This window comes from Nanorana parkeri, unplaced genomic scaffold (assembly GCF_000935625.1).
Source record: "Nanorana parkeri isolate BGI_ZX_2015 unplaced genomic scaffold, ASM93562v1 scaffold566, whole genome shotgun sequence".
Taxonomy (NCBI): Eukaryota; Metazoa; Chordata; class Amphibia; order Anura; family Dicroglossidae; genus Nanorana; species Nanorana parkeri.
The window spans coordinates 566,386-590,654 of NW_017306834.1; the positions used below are offsets into that span (position 1 = coordinate 566,386).

At 41.7% G+C, this 24,269-nt stretch overlaps 1 protein-coding gene across 1 annotated transcript in view; it reads left to right on the plus strand.

The window, feature by feature from the left end:
• FER1L6 (fer-1 like family member 6) overlaps positions 1 to 24,269 on the plus strand; it is a 136,036-nt gene that overhangs the window by 95,870 nt on the left and 15,897 nt on the right. The window contains exons 29-36 of the mRNA XM_018562214.1: positions 2,438 to 2,486; positions 3,614 to 3,753; positions 7,549 to 7,680; positions 9,241 to 9,369; positions 15,471 to 15,598; positions 18,470 to 18,640; positions 20,367 to 20,521; positions 23,037 to 23,179. Of these exons, the coding sequence (XP_018417716.1) occupies positions 2,438 to 2,486; positions 3,614 to 3,753; positions 7,549 to 7,680; positions 9,241 to 9,369; positions 15,471 to 15,598; positions 18,470 to 18,640; positions 20,367 to 20,521; positions 23,037 to 23,179 (1,047 nt within the window). The remainder of the gene's footprint in view (positions 1 to 2,437; positions 2,487 to 3,613; positions 3,754 to 7,548; positions 7,681 to 9,240; positions 9,370 to 15,470; positions 15,599 to 18,469; positions 18,641 to 20,366; positions 20,522 to 23,036; positions 23,180 to 24,269) is intronic.

A 24,269-nucleotide genomic window follows, 5' to 3' on the forward strand; every position in this document is an offset into this window, starting at 1 on the left:
AGAGGGTGCTTTGGGGGTAGGGGGGAATGAAATCTAGTTGGACTTTAATGATGATTCCTTCCTGTAAAAATTGTAGCTGCAAGCTGTATAGTTAATATGGTCAAAGCTAAATCTTTCCTTACTATAATTTCCTTCCTATCATATTCATGATAAGAGGAAACAGCAGGAGACCAGTGCTGGTAATTTTTGGTACAGGGTTCCCAGCGCACTTGCCCTATCATATGCCCCTCCATCTCCAGTTACCCACCTTATAACCCTTACACTACCCTTTTGTCTTCTGGATCAGCATTCCAGCACTTCCCACATACCACATGCAAGCCCCCAGCCAATGAGCAATAACAGAAATTTGTGCAAGTCAGATCTTTACACAATTATAGATGAAAAAATATAAAGAACTGCAAATGTTCACTGAATACCTAAGCAAGTAGGCATTTCTGGCCTTCCAGATGAATTTTGTGTTTTGGCTGCATCATCCTTAAACCAATACTGTAATGTGTGCCTTACTGTAATCCGTGGTAGTTTCCCTTCTCTTTGCTGCTCTTCCTTTTAAATCTGTATCTCTTCTCATGCTTGGGGAGAACTTCCCTTTGCAGTTGAGTGCCTCTTCCTGTAGTGCTGGCTCAGGTTGTGAACCTACACACAGACACCATGTATCCATTTCAGAGACAAGGCAGTCTGCTGCAAAACAGAAGTTCTGCCCAGCATGAGAAGAGATACGGATTTAAAAGGAAGAGCAGCAAAGAGAAGGGAAACTACCATGGATTACAGTAAGGCACACATTGCAGTATTGTTTTATGTTAAAAAATCTGAGGGTTTAATGTCACTTTAATGGATCAATCCATTTTAACAGCACACCAGTAGCACTCTTTTAATCACAGTTATCATCCCGGCCTTTCATTTAATACCTACTGCAAATGCCTCATCATAAAGTATTATCATAAAACCTAATAGAGCAACGAAAAAATTGGACGAGCTTTCCATGTGCAATGCTTCTTAATGTTTCTATTAGATTGTCCATGGTGGGAATAATTTAGGAATAATTAAGTTACCTTCTAGGAGTAATTAAACTTGTAATCCATTATATAAACTATAAATGGAAGATACCGACATTATTGTTGGAATATGTTTCTTCCTCGACATTTAAGGATTAATTATTGCGAGTTTTGTGCCGCTTTTAAATAATAATTTTTTATTTAAATAAGCGTGGTTTATTGTTTATGTATTGTTAGTCATATACTGCTAACACTTTGATAAACAAAAGATAAGTGTTAATGAGCAACGAGATAAGCGTGCGGAAAATAGCTTTGCTAAGAGAAAATTGATATTTCAAGCCAACCCTTGCTGGAGGGATAATCAGTTCTTGTAGAAAATATAAAGAACTCATTATGCACTTGTGTATGAAATTCTCAGTTCCCCTTATTCCCTTCAAATAGACTTTAGTTTTTTTTCCAGAATTTCTGAAGTAAGAACTCTCCTTGTTGCCAACAGCACCCAATGCAAGAGCAAAATTGGACTGGCTGCTACCAGCAACAAAAACTGAGCTTCCTTCAGACCATTTAATAAATTAAGCCACCTTGCCATCTGGTGGGCCTTGAGGTGTTACAGACCAGTTCTGAGACGACATACCCTTGTTTGGCTTGGGGCATGGGGTTGTCAACTAAAATATTTCTCAAAATGTCTGAATTAAAGTGAACTGATGTTTTATATTTGTTTTTACTTTTTATATAAAATATGTATTTTACAAAAAAACAATTAAACAATTTGCATAGCTTACTTGTCCACTGAAGCTGCAGGTACATTTGTTCTGTGCGAGTTAACAAGTTGTTGAGAAAATGGAGCAAAAATGTATGTTCTTAGTGTAATTTCTCTTCTGGTGGAATGTTCTTCAATAGGTTAAGTCATACAGAACAGAGTGAATGGGGAAAATACCGCATTATGGCCACAAGATGGAGCTGAGCATCATAGGAAACCAATACATGTTGCAGTTTAGGAGACCAGTGGAGGGAATGAGCATATAAATGTAACCACTGATACTACGGCAGGGGTGGGCAATTCATTTTTTCAAGGGGCCACAAGAGAAAATGGGACTGTTGTGGAGGGTCAAACCAATAGGTCCTATTGGTTCAGCCCTCTGCAACAGTACCAGTTACTCATATGAATAGCGCGCAGTACTGCACAGCACACCTACCGTGTGTTACAGTGCGGCAGGTGCGTTGCATTGCCATTCATTTGGATGGCACCCCAAACGCACCTTACGCAATGCTGTGCATTGCAGGGTGGTTGAAAAACGAACAATAGATGCGCTGTGTTGTACCGTGTCTTAATCGCACAGAACCGCGTGATTAACAAACAGTTTACTTCACTGTTTACCTGAACTATAGCTCACATTATTATGTTTTTATATTTGTGTTTTAAAGTATTCTTATTTTTACGCTAGATGAAGGCGGATGCAACAGCGGCAGAAGCTCCACCTCCAGTCGAGGAACGTGAGTATTTTTAACAAACAATAGTCACTGTCTGTCTAACAACAGAGATGCTCAGAGCAGCATGACCAAGCCTGATAAGTGATGACACTGGTTCCTAACAGGCAGAATAATGGGTCACTGTCCCAATATGGCAGCCCCTAAAATGGATGATCTACCTGGAGCATGCTATGAACCTATACTGGGCCAACTTATTGGTTAAGGTTTGGGTATCATTATGTATAACCATACAGTTTGCAGCAGGCATGCCCTGTATACCTAATAAGCAGTGACGTGCAGTAAGGTCCGTGCTAGGTGAGGCATTCCCCTTGCCCGCACGGTCACCGAGCTATGTGTGGAGGATGCTGGGAGAAGGGAGGAGACTCCCTGTACCTCACTTGCTCGTCACTGGTAAAGCATCGAGATAGATGTCCTCAGTGGGTGTTTTTTTTTCTTTTTTTGATTGGACAGCTTGGACCAATTGAGCTTTGCCATTAGTCCAAACCATCCACAGAGCTCAAGCCTCTAACACCAGTTAGAGGCTTTTGCAGCTCTGGCTTCACTATGGTAGGTTACACAAGCAGTGGGGAAGCCCGCTGCTGTGTAACCTAACCTAGCTGTCATAAGTCAGATTAACAGGCAGCGCTCTCTCCATAACAGGTTACACAGGGAGGCTTTCCCTGCTGTGTAACCTGTTACAAGCCGCTCTGAATGGAGAATAAGCTTAAGCTGACAGCTTTTTCGTCCATATTACTAGGTGAGGCTCTGCCTTATCGGCCTCCCCTGACCGCACGTCCCTGCTAATAAGCCTGAAGGATTATGGTACATGAACCTCCTATTAGGCTCTTATTTAAACATTTCAGCAACACAAAGGGAAACTTGTGTTTAAAACATCTTCAGAACAGAGCAGGTAGGATTGTGCAATACAGTCTGCCAAAAGTCATTGCAATATGCCATATAGTACAAAGCTGAAGCTTCATTTTGAGTTCTGCCCTCCACTCCTCTCAACCTACACCCCTGGTATGTTAATTTTAAATCAAACCAGTCCCTTTAGCCCAAGATTTTGCCAAACTAAAGCGCGGCACAAATATTCCTCATGTTATTGGAAGTTTTCCTCAACTCTCCAGTAAAATACTTCTGTTTCTGTACAGCTACAAAGCCCTCCAAGACAAAAGGTCATGTAACATTAGTTGTTGATGAACACGACAAGAAAAAGAGAGACGCCAGAAAGACACTAGATGCCGTTAAACCAAAATCAAAGCAAGAAGGACCAAAACTTGCCACACTTCAGGTATTTTCTGTACCAGTAGAAACAAAACTTTTCTATACAATGCAATGGCAGAGCTGCTCATGGCTGTAAATGTATAAATTAGTGGATCTTCTAAACAGGACAGCCAGAAACAAGTTAATCTCTGATCTCATCCAGCTTTAAGGTCATTGGGAATCATTTGCTTGGATATGACAATTTTCGCATACATTTCTTTTTAAATCTTCCGTACCTAACTTAAGTTAAAGCCCATCCCCAGACAAACCAAAACAACTACCCATGCAGTGGGGATACTGCCACACAGCAGGGGAGGAGAGCTCATTCTTCTTTAGGTTCTGGAGTAAAGCCCTTTTCCTTACCTGATCCCCGATCCCCGGTGGTCAGCACTCTCTTCTTCTCCCCCTCCACCCCGGCTGGTGGACTGTTCCTTGGCGTCCTCATGTCTAATGCAGATCTACAGTACTTGCATTAGACACGATGATGTCAGCAGGCAGCTACTGTAGCCCCGGGAAGAAGAGGCTGGAGGTACTAACCTAGCAGCCTGGAAGGAGCTGACAGGAATGGGGATCAGGTAAATAAATCAAAAAGCAAACTTTAGCTTGTGCTGGACTAGGCCTTGGAAGTCAATGTTTCTATATATGCAGCACTGTGTACTAACCCACACCACATGTATCTCTCAATGTGGATCTTTCAGTAACTTTCCAAATCTACATGACAAAATGGCAGGACTGACGCATTATACAACAATGGTATAATTTTTCCAAAAAGATAAATCTTTTATAATTAACAAGTAGTCTGTGAGCTCCAGTTAGTGACCTTGCCAAGGCTGAGATGTCAGCAGCCTGCTGTAGGTACCGTAGTAGGAAGGAAGCAGTTCCTCAATCTCATCTCCCAGAAGTTGCATCACTGTTACTTTGTAGATGAAAGGCTACAGCAATGTCTGATCTGTGTCATACATTTGAAAATGTAGCCAAGAACTGTGCAGACACCAGGATTTACATGATTGGGATCTTTGAGTTGTCATCTCAGTCCAGGAAGTAAATGGTGAGCCTGGATGATGCCTGGAAAAAGATGGCTCCACATCCTTTTGGAGAGAAAAGCAGATGAAGGCATTGTTAGGGAGAGTACTGGGATCTCTGTGGGAGGTAAAAATACCTGAAAGAGTTAGATTTTCATATTATTTAGCATGCATGCACCTAAGATGAACAAAAATCTGATGTTATGTCCTCTGTAACTAGCTCAGATAACCTCTTGATGCTGTAGAAGGAACGGGCTGATGATTACTTGTATTTAGTATATTGGGGTTATGGTACATCTACATGCAAACAATATTTAGCAGATTACTTTAAACAATGTTTTATTATTTTGTACCCAAGATCATCTGATCAATAACCATTACCAGGTGTGCAAAGCCTGGAAGGGGGGCTTTCAAGAAACAAAGTTGTTCTCACAATGAACTTGTTATTTAAAATAGTTTATTACAATAGATTAAAAACAGATATTGTTGGTACAAACTGCATATCAAAGATGTGCATGATCCAATTGAGTTGATAGTGATAGTTGCAGTCGCCTAATTGATCATAAGAAAGATGAAACATGGTATTATTCTTTCTTTGGATGCCTCAACATGTTTCACCTAAAACAAGGCTTCCTCAGGAGGACTTTGATCCTAAAGAACTAATCAATATAGACCAAATCAGTATCTGTGTTGACATGTATCTAAACATTAAAAATATGTGACACATGGACAATACAGGTGAAACTCGAATAATTAGAATATCGTGCAAAGTTCACTTATTTCACTAATGCAACTTAAAAGGTGAAACTAATATATTACTTTTGCACGATATTCTAATTATTCGAGTTTCACCTGTATACAGAAGATATATGTATATATAAATAAATACAGTACATAAACCTGCAACTTGATATAGACCAGCCAATAAGAGATTAACCAGAAGACCCAAAAATAGGTCGAATCGTTGGCTGGTCTATATCAAGTTGCAGGTTTATGAATTTATTCATACATTTTTTCACATAATATATATACATATATCTTCTGTATATATCTATTGTAATAAATTATTTTACATAACAAGTTCATTGTAAGAGCAACTTTGTTTCTTAAAAGCCCCCCTTCCCAGGCTTTGCACACCTGGTAATGGTTATTGATCAAATGATCTTGGTTACAATCTATTTTACTGGGGCGGGAAACCTTGCTCTCTTTCTATCTAATATGCGCTCATAATTGTTTAAATTGTTTTATTATTTGCCTTTTCCATGAAGGCTTAGGCTAAATTATTACAAAGTACAACAGTCATGGCTAGTGCAAAAACCCACAGCAACTAATCAGACATCAGCCTTCTTCAGTGTAGAGTAGTTGGGGCAATGAAAGATGGTTGCTCTTTGGTTGCCTTGGGGTATGGTGGATTGCGTACTGTGTCTATTCTGAACTTTGGCATTTTATAACAGTGTAAATGATTATATGAAAATAAGCAAGTTGTCATTTTTAAACTTTATATTAAGGTTGATGTTGAAGAAAACAACATCAGTGATCAGTTTTATAAAAGACTTGGTTGCCATATGCTCTTCAATTAGTCAACGTAATGTTCTCATTTGTTATAATTATTGCTGAGATATTACATCAAGTCTGTGTACACTTGGCAGTAAAAATAATAAATGTATAGACTAATAAGAGATTTGAGATGCAACCGCTATGAAATAATGATTGGTGACTCTGATCACTGATGGGCTTGTGTAATGTCTCCATGAACATGGAAGGGAGATTAAGGGAGATTAACCCCTCCAGTATCCGGGCTCCATCTTTGCCGGTAGAGGATAGAACCTAACTCCAGCCATTTCTTTTATTTTAGATAGAGTGAGGAAAAGTTAGAGTGTCCATGTGAAAAACTTAAAATAAATATGTATTTCTATGTTGACTTTCCATAGGTTCTATCCCACTCCTAATAACTAGGTATGCGCCAATACTGGTTTTTCGGCATCGAATACAAGCACTGATATTTTTTTTGTGGTACTAGTGGATACCGATACTGGCATTCCAGGGTACCGTTGGCCCAGCTTATCAGGAAGCTGGTGTTCTATTGAAAGAACACCCGCTTCAGGTTCCATGGCAGCCTGGCTTCCTGACCAATGAGGAAGCTGGGCGGCACCTCATGACCCCCCTCCTGTCTTCCTAATTGGCTAGGAAGCAAACTTCACTTGTTGCCAGGCGGCGGGTCCTGACCTGCCACCCAGCTTCCTGATTGATCAGGAAGCCAGGCTGCCTAGCAACAAGTGAAGCCAGCTTCCTAGCCAATCAGATTGGTGGGTCATGACCTGCCGCCCGGCTTCCTGATTGGCCGGAAATCTCCCTCTGACCGGAAGTTCCGGTATCAGGGTAAGTATCGGATCATTTGGGCAAGTATTCATACTCGCCTAAATACTCAATATCGACACTGATACCGATCCTAGTATGTGTGCATCGCTACTAATAACCATATCCATCTAGCAGTTTGTAAATTTGCGTATTGCAGATGCCCATAGGATGGACTTTCTCAATGCAGTGACACAATTTCACTCACTCCTGTGAATATGCACTTCCTTATGTCACCACTTTAACTAAACCTGCCCCCCCAAAAAACGGACATATGTTTTAACCCTCCACTACTAAATTAAAACTATATTTTTTATTTTACATTTTTTGCATTTGTCAGATTAGTGGTTTTGGAAACCGTTCAGTATTTATTATCATTGTTGGCTGCCACTTACCACTGTATTGAAAATATCCTCAGCGCTCTCCCACCATGCTTATTGTTTTAGATTTATGATGGTGAGCTGGAGAGTGAATTCAAGAACTTTGAAGACTGGGTCAGAACATTTGAACTTCTTCGAGGCAAAGCCAATGATGAAGACCACAGCGTCCATGATGACAGAACTGTCGGTAAATTCAAAGTGAGTCATTAGAGGGGTTTGTTTGGTGTCATGGGGTAATTGCTGACATGTTAGAAAACATGCCATTACCATGTTTGGGTGGGTTTTCTTTGAGTTCTTTGGTTTCCTCCAACAGTTTAGGAAAAAAAAGTCAAAGGCTAACGTCACCCAAATAAGTTAATCCACCTAGGAGTTTTGGGTGACCCCCATGCATCTTTGCTTATTCCAGCTCCTCCTTTTGCATTTTCCATAGTATGAAATAAAAAATCCAGGAGAGAGTGGAAGTCCCTCATGATCTTCACAACAAATGTGCAGAGATCCCACCAACAGAATCCCCCTGAGATATAATAAATAGTCATCTGATAATACTTTGTGTGACGGGGGGCCACCACAGTACCACCAGTACTATCAGAGACTTGTAGAATGTCCTTCGATGTTTCACTTGATTTTAACATATGATTTTGGAAACAAATAGAGTTTCTTGAACAAAAACCACATTCACTGTTAGAATTCCATCCTGCACTTTATTTCATCACTAAGATCGAGATTGATTGTCAGATTGACCCCATTAACTGTTAGAGAATCAAACTAATTTTCAGAAAACAAAATTCTACTGGTGTATGGCCAGCTTAGAGAAAAGATGGGTGTCTCTGCCTCTGAGGATCAGAACAAAAAACAGAGGTTCCATCAAACAAAGTCCAAATTAGTTTTTATTGGTGACAATAAAAGCATCAAAGTGCCATTGCATTTCATAAGCAAACACAGACCCCCTTCATCAGGGCTTCAGGTGTATTTCAAAAGGGGAATCCCTTGGGGATTAGACTGAAGGAAATTTACAATGATAGTGGCCACAAATACAAAGGCACATGCAGCAGTCAACCACTGAGAGGCTCAGGTAACACCAAATTCTTTGGTGTTACCAATAAAAACACCTTTGAACTCTTCTTCATTTGGTGGCGTCACCATTTTATGTTCTAATCGAGTTATCCAGCAGAGGCAGAGATGTCCATCTTTTTTCTAAGCTGGCCATCCACCAGTAGAATTTTGTTCTGTTTGCTCTTTGTGGGGTCCCTTTAGGTTGAAGTGCAGCTACTTCCAAGCAATCAAACCACACAAAAGTAACTATGGCACATTTATAATCAGAGATCACTGCGCCTCTCAATCTTCCTCGCATTTGTATCTGCTGGATGATTTCAGCGTCAGAACTTTACAGGCACTGTCAGATTATTATTCTGCCCATCATTACCTGTATGCCGACTGGGTCTCAGTAGACTTGGGGCACCTGTCAACAGCCATGGAGCTTGTGCTCTAGGTGCTGGGGTATAACGACAAGCATGACATAATGTTATTATAGGTTGGAAAAAGGGGTTTTTGAACTGTTTGCTTATTCAGAAAGGACTGGGTGGGTTTCCTAGCTCTAACTTAGATTAGATCGAGTTCCCCTAGGTCAGGGATTGTTATGAGTTGTTCATTGTTTAATACAAAGCACAGATGAGTTTGTTGGAACTATATAAAGGAAATAGAGGAATTATCAAATGGATAAATACTATAAGATAAGTAATAATGACTTTTCTTCCTAAGGGCTCTTTCTGCATTTATAAGAGCATAGATGATTTATCCAGCTCTATGGACAATCGGCAGCTGAAAATCACACAGGGGATCCCACCTAATCACTCTGTGAAAGTCCTCATCCGTGTCTATATCGTTGCTGTAAGTATGAGAATTCTTCCTTATATTTCTACAATTTCATGTTAAAGAACATAATTTGAGCATTGGTGAGAATCTTAGCTCCACTGTAAGCTCCAACTTTCTTTTACATCCAATACTTCCGGGGTTGCCTGGTGACTGGTTCCTAGCCGTGCTCCCTTAAACTGCATCCACATTGCTATTGTGTTCTGTAATGATGTAGAGGTTTGCAGGAAGAACCACAGCACGCAGATGGGGACCAGGTATCCCACACTCATGGAAGTGTTTGATGTAGAAGAATCATCAGCCACCAGTATGAATACAGAGGACAAAGGCATTCTGGGAGCAGGGCAGGTAATCATTTTACGGCTTCTTTTCCAGGCAGCATTTTTTTAAATTTTTGCATAGAGATGACAGGGTTGCTTTAGGTTATTATAAAAGTGCAGCCTTACTGCTCAGGGATGGGTGTGTGTGCTGTTATTTAGTGATATTCTCTCCCTGTCAGAGCACAAATGTCAGCCCTGTGTCAGGCTGTAAGACCACTATGGAAGCTGATCTCTTTCCTGCCTGAGCTCTCATGGTAAAATTGTCTATGCCTTTAGTTTTGTTTCATCCTGACAGCAATCAACCTGATAGGGAGAAAATACAAGAAAATAATCAAGAGTCAAGAAAAGACTAGAGATTCATGCTATTACAAATGCCCACCCGTGCCTGGTTCTCTTTAAATCAGAACTATAGTCAAAGGGAAAATAAACCATATGATGCAGTCCGTCAATAGTAAAAATTAGGGCTGCGATAATTAACGATTAATTCCTCGATTAATCGTTAATTATTTTGATCGATTAAAATTATTTTGATCAGTACTCACCTCTCCGCCGGCTTCCTGGAGTTCCGCTAACGAAGGGAAGGGGGGAGGAGTCCGGTGACGTCGATGTTCGTGACAGCTAACGAAGGGAAGGGGGAGGAGTCCGGTGACGTCGATGTCCGTGACGTCAACAGACTCCTCCCCCCTTCCCTTCGTTAGCCGTCACGGACATCGACGGCTCTGCCTCTGCTGAAAATTTGATGAAAAATCTACAGCTATGCTAGGTAAGAAAAAAACCTCTTTAATTATTAATTGCCCTGTTTACAATAAAGAGGTGGCACTGTCACCCCTGCCCTAAGCGCTCCTGCCTCAGGCTGATGTGGCATCACATATCTTGTAATCCTGCCACTTTATTGCATGATTGACAGCTCAGGTAAGGAGTGTTGCTGTCAGCCAATTGAGGCTGCTTTTTTACATCAGCAGAGGTGAGGTTTCACTGCAGAGACTAACAGGGTTATTCACAAAAGGGTGTAGAGTTTGGAGAAGGCAGGAGAAGTGAACAATCTAGGACAACATAGCTGAACTGGAAAGTGAGCTGAATTGGATAATTCTTCCAAATCAGTTATGTTGTCCTAGATTGTTCACTTCTCCTGTCTTCTCCAAACTTTTCACCCTTTTGTAAATAACCCTGTTAGTCTCCAAGTAAATGTGGAGAAAAATCTATATATCATGCTCATCAGCCAATCACTGGGTGTTTAATGGCCAGTGGTGCATACTCATGGCCAGTGGTGATTGCCATGTGCTCAGTCTAGTCCACCGCCGGGCTTAGCTGATGGAAATGCTGGCTAGGCCTCAAGCCTAAAGGAGGCCTCAAATGTGGACCCTGGAGGAGTAGTTACTGTTAGTGGAATTGAGTCAGAGAAGCTGGACAGCTACTGGAGGTGCTTGGTACTGCAATGGACCTCAGGAGCAAGTCTGGTGTCTCTCTTACTGAAGATCTCATGCCTATCCCTGTTCAGCTTTTGCTGTAATACCCAGTGTCAGCCTGTGCTCATATTGATTTTGCACTGTGGGATACTGAAAGGGACTGGTGAGTCTGGAGTTCTGTTCTATTTTTGCCCTGGATGTCCTAAGCCCTATATCCTCTCTCCCAGTTAAAGTTCGACAATAAAACATTTAAAAAGGCACTTCAAGTGACTGGCACCCTTCTTTATTTGATCACACATCCCTTCACTGGCCTAGGATCTCACCCGAGAGTGAAATGTCAGCCCTCTCTGCCCTTTTGTAGTCCACGCTATGTGTCTGGGTGTCAGGGGGTTGCTCAGGGGCGGATCCAGAGTCTAGTCTCGGGGGGGGGGGGCACTGCCAGAAAATAAGCCCCCCCCATCTGGCTCTTCCACTGCTACTGTGCCACCCCTTTCCTCTCTCACTGTCACCAGTCAGCATGACCGGACTATCGGCCTTGCAATTTATGTTAACATTTTTTGGGGACAGATAGAGCTTTCTTTTGGAGGTATATAATCACCATGGGGGAAGGGGTGTTATTTTGTTTACTATATAATGAAAAAAGTACCGTAAATGTTAAAAAAAAAAAAGTTTCCCTACGTTCTGTTATAAAACATTTATTCTTACCCATATTTTTGGTAAAACATAAAAGGCGGGATCACGTCGGGTAAATAGACACCAAACATGTCAAGCCTTAAAATTGTGTGCGCCCGCAAAATCGCAAAAAACGCCCACAGGCCCATAGGCGACACTTAAACCGCTTTTACTGCTCATCAGTTTAGTGTTATCAGTGATAAATGGCCCTAAAACTATTGCTCTCACTGCGACGTTTGCGGCGATATGTAACATGTGCGGCACAATAGGCGCAATCGTCGTTTTTGCACATAGGCGCACCCAACGCATATCTGCGTGTGTATGTGAGGGGCGGGGCCTTAAAAAAATTGTTTTCTTTTAAAAAAATTTGAATGCTTTATTTTTTTTGTTAATGATTCTTTAATTTTTGTATTACTTTTTTTTTAACACACAACTTTATTGCTATTACATGGGGGGCTAAGAAGCCCCCTATGTGATAGCCAATTTACATGACAGGTCCTCTTTATGGAGACATCAGGGGTCTCCAAGACCCCTAATGTCACCTAGGGACCCCCAGAGAAGCTGATGAAGCAGAGATCGGCTTCATCAGCTTCTGTAGCTGGAGAGTGACACTGAATGCAGGAAGTGGTGTAATATAAATCACTTCCTGCATTCGGGGACTGAGAGAAGATCAAAGGGAGACCGTATACTGAACTCCCTTTGATCTTCTGTCACAGAGCCATGCCGTCAGTGACAGCGGCGGCTAATACAAGCAATCGGGCGTCTCTGAGCTTGTACATCCAACCACTTTGTTGCCAGTACTGATCTCCAGTCTTGTTTTGTCCAACACGTCCTGAATAACATATTCCATAACTTTGGTTCTCTTTCAACTAACTCACATTTGGACTAAGTGCTTCAACAATATAAATGTAACATATGCTTGTTGTTTTAATTAAAATGAGATGTTTATTTCTACAAGCTGATGATAGTTCAAGAACGTATAAGATAAAGCGCCAGATAAATTCTGGTCATGCAATTTAATGGCCAGCGCAGATTGGACGCCATTTCCGTTTATCTCCGGTCTGGTAGCCAAGTAATTATGAATTAATCACGGAACACTCGTAGTTTTTCCCATTTACTCCTCTAGCCATTGCTCATAAATAAACACAACAATAAAACAATATCCAAACTAACAATATAAGGAGAAATGAGGTCCACCAGAGGAGACATGAAGTCCACCATAAACTTTTCTGCAGCTATTTGTCTCAAAAATAAAAATATACCAACTGCAATACATGGTGATGTCATACGGTCAGTATAGACAATGTTATTTTGCAATAGAGAAAAAAGCAAACAAAAATTCATCAGGTGTATTTAAAGGATTTGTGCAATTATTAAATACATAGGTTCAAGCTGTGGTTAAAGGACCAGCTAGTTCAGCTTTCTTTTTGCATTTGTTAACACATATGCTGACTTCTAAAGGTTTGCAAGATCCCTGAGTGATAGCTGTAAAAAATAAGTCAAGGCAACTCGACTTCCTGTATTTTTCTAGAAGACGTTTCACTGGTCATCCAACCAGCTTTCTCAATTCAGAATGACTTGTACAAAAAATTATCTGGGAATAAATATGGTGAAAGATGCTCCAATCCACATAATCTGTTAGTCAAGACCAGGTGTTGATTTCATTTGCATAATTGGAGCTAGGAGGTGTTATTAACCTGCCCAGAGAGAGGTGTTAAAGCAGCATTGTACGTGGCAGACAATAGATGTCTAACATCTTGTGTTTTGGCGTTGGGTCTTTTGGGTGTTACATCAAATAAGGTATCTCTAAGTCTCTTTAGAGCCTTGGTTCTCAACTGGTGGGTCGTGACCCAAAGGTGGGTTGCGACCCCATGTTCAGTGGGTTGCCGCATGCCTTGCACTTTTCTAGGTGAGAGACTCCTCTGCCTCCCGCTAGCACAGTACCGTCGGTTCTCACGTTGAGCAGCCGTTCAAAATATGCTGTTCGGCCCTGCGTTTGATCTTGAGGTGGGGTGGGCTGGAAGTATGGCCATAAGGGAGCTCCATCCATGCATGCATTGCTTACAGCTCGCATATGTACCCTGTAGAGGTGCCTGGACTGGACTGACGTCACATTCTGGCTCCTGGCACCTCTAGGGGGTGTGCAAGAGAGCTGTACAAACAATACACATATGGATGGATCTCCGGCACAGCATCCCACACTGGACCCCAGGCTGAGGATCCACTCCAGTTCTCGTAAGGTAGGGAGACTGGCTGAATCTTAAAAAATAAAATGATTTTTTGGGGAGTGTGTATGTGTGTGTAAGAATGTCTGAGATTGTGTCTGTGTGTGCCTGTCAGTGTTTTTTAGGGTCCGTTCACATTAGTACAGTGCATTAATCACACAATCCCATGTGATTAATACACTGTGCCATGCAATCGCACCTGCTGCATGTTCTGGTGTAGATAGTGCGTTGCCATTAATTTGAATGACACCCCAAAAGCACATCCCACCCACAATCCGATTGCCTGCACCTGAGTGCCCGGCACTGCAATGCCGTGCATTCTATTGCAGTACAACTTGGGTCGCGACTTAATGACCAAGGACAAATGTGGGTTACACAGGTTGGGAACCACTGCTTCAGAGGTACCTACTTATATAGCTTGCTCACACCTGGCCAGGAGAGGTTGAATGATATTATGTCAGATTAAAGGAAAACTTAACTTTCGTTAAAATAAAATAGCATAAAAAATTGCTACATGAGCCTTTTTGTTTCTATTCCAATGTGTAGCCACTGTAAATTTTGAAAGCAGTTTACAAAAATTCAATGCAATATGGCAACCTGCAGGCGTTCTGCACACCGTTGGTGTACACAATGGCCCCATAAATGTGATTTCCTGACTTTCCCAGAAGTCTGCACTGATACAAGTCAATTTTAGGCATTCATTACATTTTACATTTTATTTTTGGTGAGATACTCCTACTACTTCTAAAGGGATGCCGGCATTGCAACTTTCCTCATTACAACACAGAAAGTCCACTAGCTGATTATAACAAACCCAGACCATCCTATTCCTGATTTGGTATGGAAAGGACCTGGTGAAACAAATGGCTTTTTCTTCAAAACAGAAAAAGATCAGAATCTGCAACAAAGTTTACAATCCTTGCAATGTACATTGATAACCTAGAAGGGGTTGTTTTTTCTCAACAAAAGTGGAGTTACACTTTAAGCTTCTCAATTTTTTTGTGTACAAATGTCATTGAATGAACTATATAAAAGCAAGAAAGTAGCAGTTTGTAGTTTAACCAAAAAGGTACACTTATTTGTATAAAAATATCGAGTATAAGCCGTCGCAAATATAAGCCGAGGTACCTAATTTTACCACAAAAAACTGGGGAAAAATATTGACTTAAGTATAAGCCGAGGGTGGGAAATGAGGCAGCTACTGGTAAAACCCTGCGCACTAAGTCCCTATGGCTGTATTATCCCTAATTTCTAAAAGTCCCTGAATCCATACCTGCAAAACTGCATATAGGTGTGCTGGCTGTTCTGTATGCCATAATTTACAATAATCAGATATGGAGATAGCACAGCATATAATCACATCACAAGCAGCAATAGCCCAGTTGGAAGCAACCTTGAGAAGCTTGATGAATCAGATGTATTTTATTTGGTGCCTAGAGGTGATCTATAACTTTGAATATATTATCCCATAATCATTCATGTTGCCTTTATAACAGGGAATTAATCTCAGCCCAGCTGATCCGGATGGAAAATCTGATCCATACATTGTTTTAAGACTGGGGAAGACTGAGATAAAAGATCGGGACAATTATATCCCTAAACAACTGAATCCAGTGTTTGGAAGGTAAGATGCACGTCAGCTAAATCTAAAGTGATTCCAAACTTTTGTGGAATTTCAGCATGGTGTGGAAGGGCTACTGTACAGTATGACAGGTGTAGCTGTCCAAATGTCTCTTAAAGGAGAACTATGAGATGAGTGATTTACACTCATACTCATAGTTAGAGCTGATGTGAGACATTGGAATTGTCACAGGTCGGCTCTATAGAGCGGGAAGTGAGCGGATATACCGTTGCTCGCTCACTTCCCGATCATCTCCCTGCAGGGAGCGGTGACTGTCAGTCACCACTCCCCGGAAGGATTCCCACCTTCCCCTCTACGATCCTCCAGCGCTGACTGGAGGACCAGACAGGGGAGGAGGCGGGCACAGCTGTCTCTGCCTCTAGATAGGCAGAGTCTGTTGTCAATCAGCCAGCTGGGTGGATCTCGACAGTATTGCCATGAGCTCCTTCTGCCATCAATCAAAGAGAGAAGGGGCGTGACCTGCCATAGGGCTGTGTGTGTCTACCAGCGCGCACGGGTGCCTCCATTAGAATGATGGTGGCACCCGTACAGGGGGCGGGGGGAAGATTGCTGCTAGAAAACGGGGAATTAAAAACTTTAAAGGAAAAACAGCAACAGCCTCAAGCAAAGGTGGGTCTCCTTGTAGGAAATATGTTTTTTAAAAAGGAGGCTTTAATATCACTTTATGATACCGCCACTCCTGCTATTTACCAGGAGTTCAGTTTCATGGTACCCTGATAAGACTATCACTCATTTTAAATGTTTTAGACTGGACATGGGTTACAACAGTTAGTGCCTTACAAACGCTAAGCCAGTTGACCTTAGAGGAGTAGTCCATTGGCTGAATTTGAACTTTACTGGCCACTGTTTTTCCCTCTGACACAAGGCTTCTGACTGCAGAAGCGTGCACATTTGGTTAATACCTTGCAAGTGCTCATACATCCAACCACTTTGTTACATCTCCAATCTTGTTTTCTCTAACACATTCTGAATGATAGACTCCATAACTGTGGTTCTCTTTCATCTAACTCACATTTGGACTAAGTGCTTCAACTATATTAATGTAATATACGCTTGTTGTTTTAATTAAAATGACATATTTGTTTCCTCAAATTGACGGTAATTTCAATTTATAAGATAAAGCGCCAGATAAATTCTGGTGATTTAATGGCTTTCGCAGATGGGACGCTGTCTCCGTTTATCTCCGGTCTGGTAGCCAAATAATTATAAATTAACCACTCATGGTTCATGGTTTTCCCATTTATTCCTATAGCCATTGCTCATAAATAAACACAACAACAAAACAATATCCAAACTGATGTTAAGCAGTAATCCAGCAAAGGAGAAACTCCAAAGTAAACAGATTGCCACATGAGATGATGACACAGCCCCTTCCTGGGTCACAGAAACAATCAAGTACTTGTAAGGTAAGTATGGTCCGCAGAACCAGTTTCAGCGTTAGCTTAAGAATGCAGTAGAAGTGGTACTACCATGAAGTGTCCATGCAGACACAACAGCACATACTAAGAATTGTACCCAGCATACAAAGTGCTACATAGCAGGGTCCATACATACAGAATAAGAAACAGATACTGTATATTACACACAGCACACAGAAGACATGAAGTGGAGCAGCAACATTGCGGAGTTTGAAGACACAAGCCCAGAATGGTATAGTATAGATGCCCTACTTTTACAGGCTGGGCTTCTTTTACAGGGTCATTTTAATGTATGTACAGAAGTATATAATATTAATAATAGAGATAGTATTTCCTGTAGCTCCATTTGAGCTTATACCGTATATACTCGAGTATAAGCCGTCCCGAATATAAGCCGAGGTACCTAATTTTACCAAAAAACAACTGGGAAAAAGTATTGAATCTGTCTCTGGATTAAAACTTTAAGAGAAAGAAAAAGTTGTAATACTTATCAACACGGCGGGTGGTGACTCTGATCTTTGCTCACTTAAAGGAGAACTATGGGGTCAGTGTTTTTCCCCATAGTTCTCCTTAGGGTAACGGGAGGACACAAACTAGCGTCCTCCCATTACCCTAAGCTCAGTGTACCGCGAGGTACAGCTCGCGATATACTGAGACGCCGCAGCCGGAGCGGATCCCGACTTAGACGTCGGGATCCGCCCAGCTGCGTGAGTGACAGCTGGCTCTGCCTATCTAGAGGCAGAGCCAGCTGTACCCGCCCCCTCCCCCGTCCGTTCCGCCAGTCAGCGCTGGCAGATCGGAGAGGGGAATCCCTCGCAGAGAGCTGTCGCAGAGAGCTGTGACAGGATCGAGAGGTGAGCGAACCCGGTATGTGTTCGCTCACCTCCTGATCTACTGAGCCGACCTGTGACAGTCTCATTGTCACAGGTCGGCAAGAACTATGAGTTGAGTGGAACTCACTCATCTCATAGTTCTCCTTTAAAGCGCTAAAATGGCCAAAGAACCTTCAGCATCCAGTAGACTTCCAGGAGTATCAGATGTCTGTGGCCCCCTGTGGGCACTGTGGTTCTATCCACCAGCCATTAAAAGACACAGTAGTGATGTAGTGGTTGGTGGGTGAAACCACAGAGTGCAGGGGGCACAGGTATCCGACACTCTCAGAAGTGTTTGGGATGCTGAAGATTCTTTAGCTGCCATCTTAAAGAGCGAAGGTTAGAGTCAGCATCCACCTGACTGGTACTTATTATATCTCTTCCTTTGTTGGGTGGCTTGGTTTGATTTTAAAGTTTTATTCCATTGACAGAGTCACTTTACCAACATTTGTTTTACAGTACGGTCACTTTGGCACTGTAGTTTGAAAAAAACTTGATATAGGCTTGGAATTTCCGTTCAGCTCTCGGTAAAGATAACATGCTACTTGTATTATGTTTTTCAGGTCATTTGAAATTCAAGCAACTTTCCCGAAGGAATCTCTGTTAACTATTCTGATCTATGACTACGATTTGATCGGGAGTGACGACCTTATTGGAGAGACAAAAATAGATTTGGAAAATCGCTTCTACAGCCGACACCGTGCAACCTGCGGCTTACAGAGTCAATATGAAATGTATGACCTCTGCCTGGTACAAGTGCCTAATGTTTATGAGTTCAGTGCGTTCTAGACCCTGATACGAATTCTCAGAATAGAACAGATTGAGAACAAGCAGAAACATTGTTACCTTAGTTAATGTACATGCCAGTGTAGTGCATTAAAAAGAACCAGCTGTCAGATCTGTAGCTTTAAATGCCCGGATCCTGGTGCCGCCATAACTTCTATGCAGGCTCTTGGCACAGAGGATCATCAAAATATGATTCAGAACGTTGCTTAGTGTTAGGGGTGAGCTCAATGGTTGACTTGTTATGTGGGTGGTAAAGGGTTAGGTGTTAGGGGAAATTTAAATTTTAGGGAGTGGGGGTATCTAAGTGTTGGGAGGATTGAGTCAACAACTCACTTTAGGGATTAAGTGTTAGGGTTTAATTATGTGTTAAAGGGTTGTTGTTTTTCAGGGTGTTAAGAGAGAGAGATGGGTGGGTAGTACCGATTCTCAATCCACACATATAAACAATATATCCAAGGGTAGGGATTTTATTGTCAGGGTGTCCATGTTAAAGAGATTTCTCCTCACTTCCTGCCCTGATCAAGGCACCACAATGGATGAAAAATGCGCATTACCCTTTTTTTAATACTGTGTGTAGGGATGAGCTACATTATCAGCAGCGTTTTTCGGTTAAATGCATCTTGCTGCACAGTGCTTTGGAGTGCCATTCATAATGAATAGCACAGCACCACACGGAACATAGAAATGGGTGCATTGGTATTTGCTTGAGGCAAATGGGCCATAAAGTGTAAATGGGCCCTATCATTAACTTGTCAAAAAATAAATGATTGGTTTACACATAGATCATAAAGGGTAAGTTAACTTTTTCACATTATGTGAAAAAATTTAATTATTCCCCGCCCCTCCCTCAGACACACACACAATCCCCACTGTTCTTACCTGTGAGATGCCCCCATCAGCCAGTGTAGGAGTCCATACACCGCACTTCATAGCCCCGCAGTTTGTAATGATCATAATGCTCACAAATGATGAGTGCTCATCGGTCAGGATGACCTTGCTAACCAATCAGAAGCACTACTTACTTCCGGGACCTAGTCCCCAGCTCAGAAGTGCTTCTCATAGGTTAGCATGGTCATGTGAAAAGGTGAACTTACCCTTTTAAAAAACGGTACATTTTATGGCCATTTGATTTTTTTTATAACTTTACAAGCAGTCAAATTGATATTGCATTTGTATGGGTGGTCTATTATTTTCTAGACAGTTGGTAACCATGCTTCCTGTTACAAATACAGGTGAAACTCGAATAATTAGAATATCGTGCAAAAGTAATTGCAGTAAGTGCTGCAAAAGGGGCCCAAACCAAGTACTGAGTACATATGCATGCTTGTACTTTTCAGAGGTCCGATATTGTTCTATGTACAATCCTTGTTTTATTGATTGCATGTAATAATCTACTTTTTTGAGGTTGTGGATTTGGGGTTCTTGGGGTTTTCATGAGCTGTAAGCCATAATCATCACAATGATGACAAATCACGGCTTGAACTATCTTGCTTTGCATGTAATGAGTCTATCTCATATATTAGTTTCACCTTTTAAGTTGCATTAGTGAAATAAATGAACTTTGCACGATATTCTAATTATTCGAGTTTCACCTGTGTACAGTCATCAAACTTCTTAAAAATTCCTAGCTTGCATTTCATGAAACAATAAGTGTTTATGTGGCTTCCATTCTAGAGAAGGATACAACGCTTGGAGAGACAGCACCAAACCCACAGAAATACTCACCAAACTGTGTAAAGACAACAATTTAAGTGCCCCAGTGTTTACTCCAGGCCAGATAAAGATTGGAACCAAAGTCTTTAATGGAAAAACTGTGTTTGATCAAGATGGTAAGCGGGAAAAAAAGGTCATATTGTACAGTTATTATACCCTAATGTTCCTCAGAAATCAATGGAGATTGTAGGTGATGCCCAATGGTCAGCTTACAAGGTAGTCTTTTTTCATCATTACAAAATGATGTAGAGTCCGTGTCCAAAAGGACAATGTCATGTTGGTACCGTAATACCATTTTTTCATTGCAGGCCTGTAAGTACAGTAAATGCCTGTTTTAACCACCCAAAATTGTTTTCCTGGTGCCTATTCATGACAGCATACTAGTGACAGAGCTCTGCCCCTATCCCCACCTACAGGACCAGTGCAAATCTACAGATTTTTATACTTAGTGCTTTGACAACTCAATTTTAGCAAGAGGACTATTCAAGCCCAGTCACTAACAATTCAAAATACTTAGCATTCATCCCATCCAGTCAGCTCATTATTTATCACTAGTATGCTGCCATGTAGTCACCAGACTATATGGTGACTACATGGTTCAGAGGGATAGGGGCTCCTATACCTCTGTTCTCCATCTTCATGACAATATCTCTATTGGACACAAATTAGAGAGTTATATTTACGTTCACATTTATATTTTTTCACTTATTTGTGTTTACCTACACCGTGTAGCCAGACAGCTAATGGTCCAGTCCCTGTGCCTCTCTGCCCTATAGCAGTCAGTTGGTCTACTATGGCTAAAGTTATGCCTGCATTCTCTTACACATATAGTTCTTTGCCTGAATTTAGCCACACATGCCAGAGGAAGGCCAGAGGAAGGAAACAAAATAACAAAAAAAAGGCTTTATTGTAAATACAGACCGGCTGAAGCACAGCTCTGGCCCATAGCATACATGCCTCACCAGTATGGGACCTAGCGGTTCTGGCTTATGTTATACACCACAAGAGAGACTTCGAGCACTAGCAGTGAAACTTCAGGCAATGATGCAAAAGTATACATTGCATTATCCAAAAGACCTTTCTCCTGCTGGATAAGGCTCTTTAAAAATGTGCAGAGCGGCCCAATGCACTGACACATGGAGGTAATGGGAGAGTCACAATCACGTACCTTAGGGGAGCCTGAGTTGCTGAGGGAGGCCTCTCTTGCAACTCCAGTCCAAGAATCCCTGGGAAGTGAGACAGGTGTGCAAGGACAAGAGTGGCAAGTGTGCCAGTAGGCAGCAAAATTTAAGATAAGCCGAGTCAGCAACAGTTGGGGAGCTAGGTACTGAAACAGCAGGCAAGGCTTAGTCGGGGACATGCCGGGTCAGCAATTTGTGGGCAGTGAAGTACCAAGCAGCAGAAAGGAATGTGGTCAGAGCCAAGCCGAGGTAAAAAAAATCCAGAGGAGCAGGAGGAAGGTCAATAAGCTGGGTTGGTAACAGGAGATGAGAGTCAGGATGCAGGATACAGGGTACCAGCACAGGGAACCCCTGAAGATCAGTCAGCGTTTGAAGCTAGGATGTCACAGCCTTAAATGGTCTGTTTGGTGCCAACGTTCGTACTCCGTAATGAGCTTTTGCGCACACCATGAGACATGTGCACTCTGCGCAAAACCATGCACAGTTCTATAAGCCAAGCTATGCCCACATACACACGCATGCAGAACTCTTGCGGAACCCGGGCCTGGCTTCCTGACTGGGAGAAAGTGTACTCCATGCATACTGGTGTAGCCCCTATAGATATAGTTATATGTGTTCATGTGTATATGTGCTATCACAGCGATTTCTGTTCCTAACTGTAAAGAGTTAACTTGTCCTCGTGTGTGATCTGGAGGCAGAACTGGTTATAAATACAGCATTGTTTTTTAGATCACTGGATTTATTTAGCACGATTAGTAAATATGATCTACAAAGCAGCAACCTATAGCAGCCGATCAAATTCCAGTTTATTGCAGTATTATCAGAGAAAGATGTGACTGGAGGCTATGAGATTGTGAACTGTGCACATAGCTGTTGGCCTTATTGTGTGTAAAGCAATGAAAGTGGTACATGAGGATATCAGCAAATCAGATGGAAACGTATGTATTATTTTTGAGTAGAACATTGTAAGGAAACCTCTGTCAGGACTTTATTGTTGTCTGTGTCCCCATTCCAGAGATTTTACCCTACATCCTTTGTGGTCACAGAGACTGAAAAACAGCAGAACCTCTCCAACAAAGTTTCAGACAGCAATAAAAGCATTTATTAATACATTGTGAAAGGCGTACAACCTCAGTCAGCTTTTTATTACTTTCTGTGGTGGGGAGATGTTTTGCTTACACAGCATGCCAAAAACAATTTCCACTGTGGGGATGGTAATAACAATTGCCATCTATTGCCCAATGAGTCCACATGTCATATATGGGTTTTGTGTGGAGTATCACTTTAGGGGGAATTGGGGCCACATGGTAGGTCTGTTTTGCAACAGCCAGGAATGTGGGCATGTGGAAGCATGCAAAGGGTCAAGTCATAATACATTTTGCAAATGCTGAGAGGATTTGAAACATGAACATCATTCATTTTCTGATCTGTTTTGCTACCTGTTTGATAGATGAGCAAGTGGAATCATATGAGCACCTGGCACTGAGGGTTCTTCATAATTGGCAAGAGATCACCGGCATTGGATGTAAACTTGTTCCGGAAAACATCGAAACCAGGGCTTTGTATCACAGGGATAAGCCAGGAATGGAGCAGGTAAGCAGTGAGGCCTTTCCACATCCCAGCTGTTCTGCGGAGTGATACTCCATAAAAATAAAAAAGGAATTTGGCTGCCGGGGAATCGGCGATTACCGTAGTTATAGTATTGATGTCAGTACCCTCGATCTGTGACTTAATTATCAGCACCAAGCACACTGTTTTGTAAAGGACAAAACAAAAAAGAAGTCACATAGTAGGCCAAGGTCTTCAAATTTAGTATACATCAAAAAATCCTTTATTCATAATAGTAAGAGAGTCCAAAAATAGATGGATAACCTCCACCGTACCACAGTATCTACAATTAAAATTGACAACGTTGTCACAGATACCAAACTCATAATAGAAGTCACCAGCACTCGATATGTGCAAGAAGTAAAGCACTTTTTATTAAATTGTCACATGCGTCAAACAGCCAACGGGTCCCTTCCTCATGGCGACATAGGGACACTATGTAGTCGTCAATATGTCACCCAGAATAAGGGACCCTGCGTGGCCCCGAAACTTTGGCTGTTTGACGCATGTGACAATGTAATAAAAAGTGCTTTACTTCTTGCACATATCGAGTGCTGGTGACTTCTATTATGAACTGCATCTGACACGGCGCCATCCGTGTTGTCACTTCAAGCACCAACCTCTCGTCCAAGGTCTGTACGCTGTATGGAGTGCAGGTGATTTTGTATTATAGATACCAAACTCAGACTCACTGGTCTAAATGCATTGCTGAGTAAAATATAATTATTCAGGGGAGCAACAGTTAAAAGCCCACTGTATGTTAGAAGCTATGAAGTGCACTCAAATATCTTATACAGGATCAGTGGGGGGAATTGATCAAAACTGGCGCAGACAAAATCTGGAGCAGTTGCCCATGGCAACCAATCAGCATCTCTCTTCAGTTTGCTCAGGTAAGATTTGAAAATGAGAGGGATAAGCTGATTGGTTGCCGTGCAAATCTGCTCCAGATTTTGTCTGCTCCAGTTGTGATCAATTCCCCCCATTGTACATTGGCTGCGGATTTCAGTATTCTAAAATAAAGTTCAGTCCGTCATGTATCATAGCACACTTGTTCATCTGCCGTCTTCTATGAAAC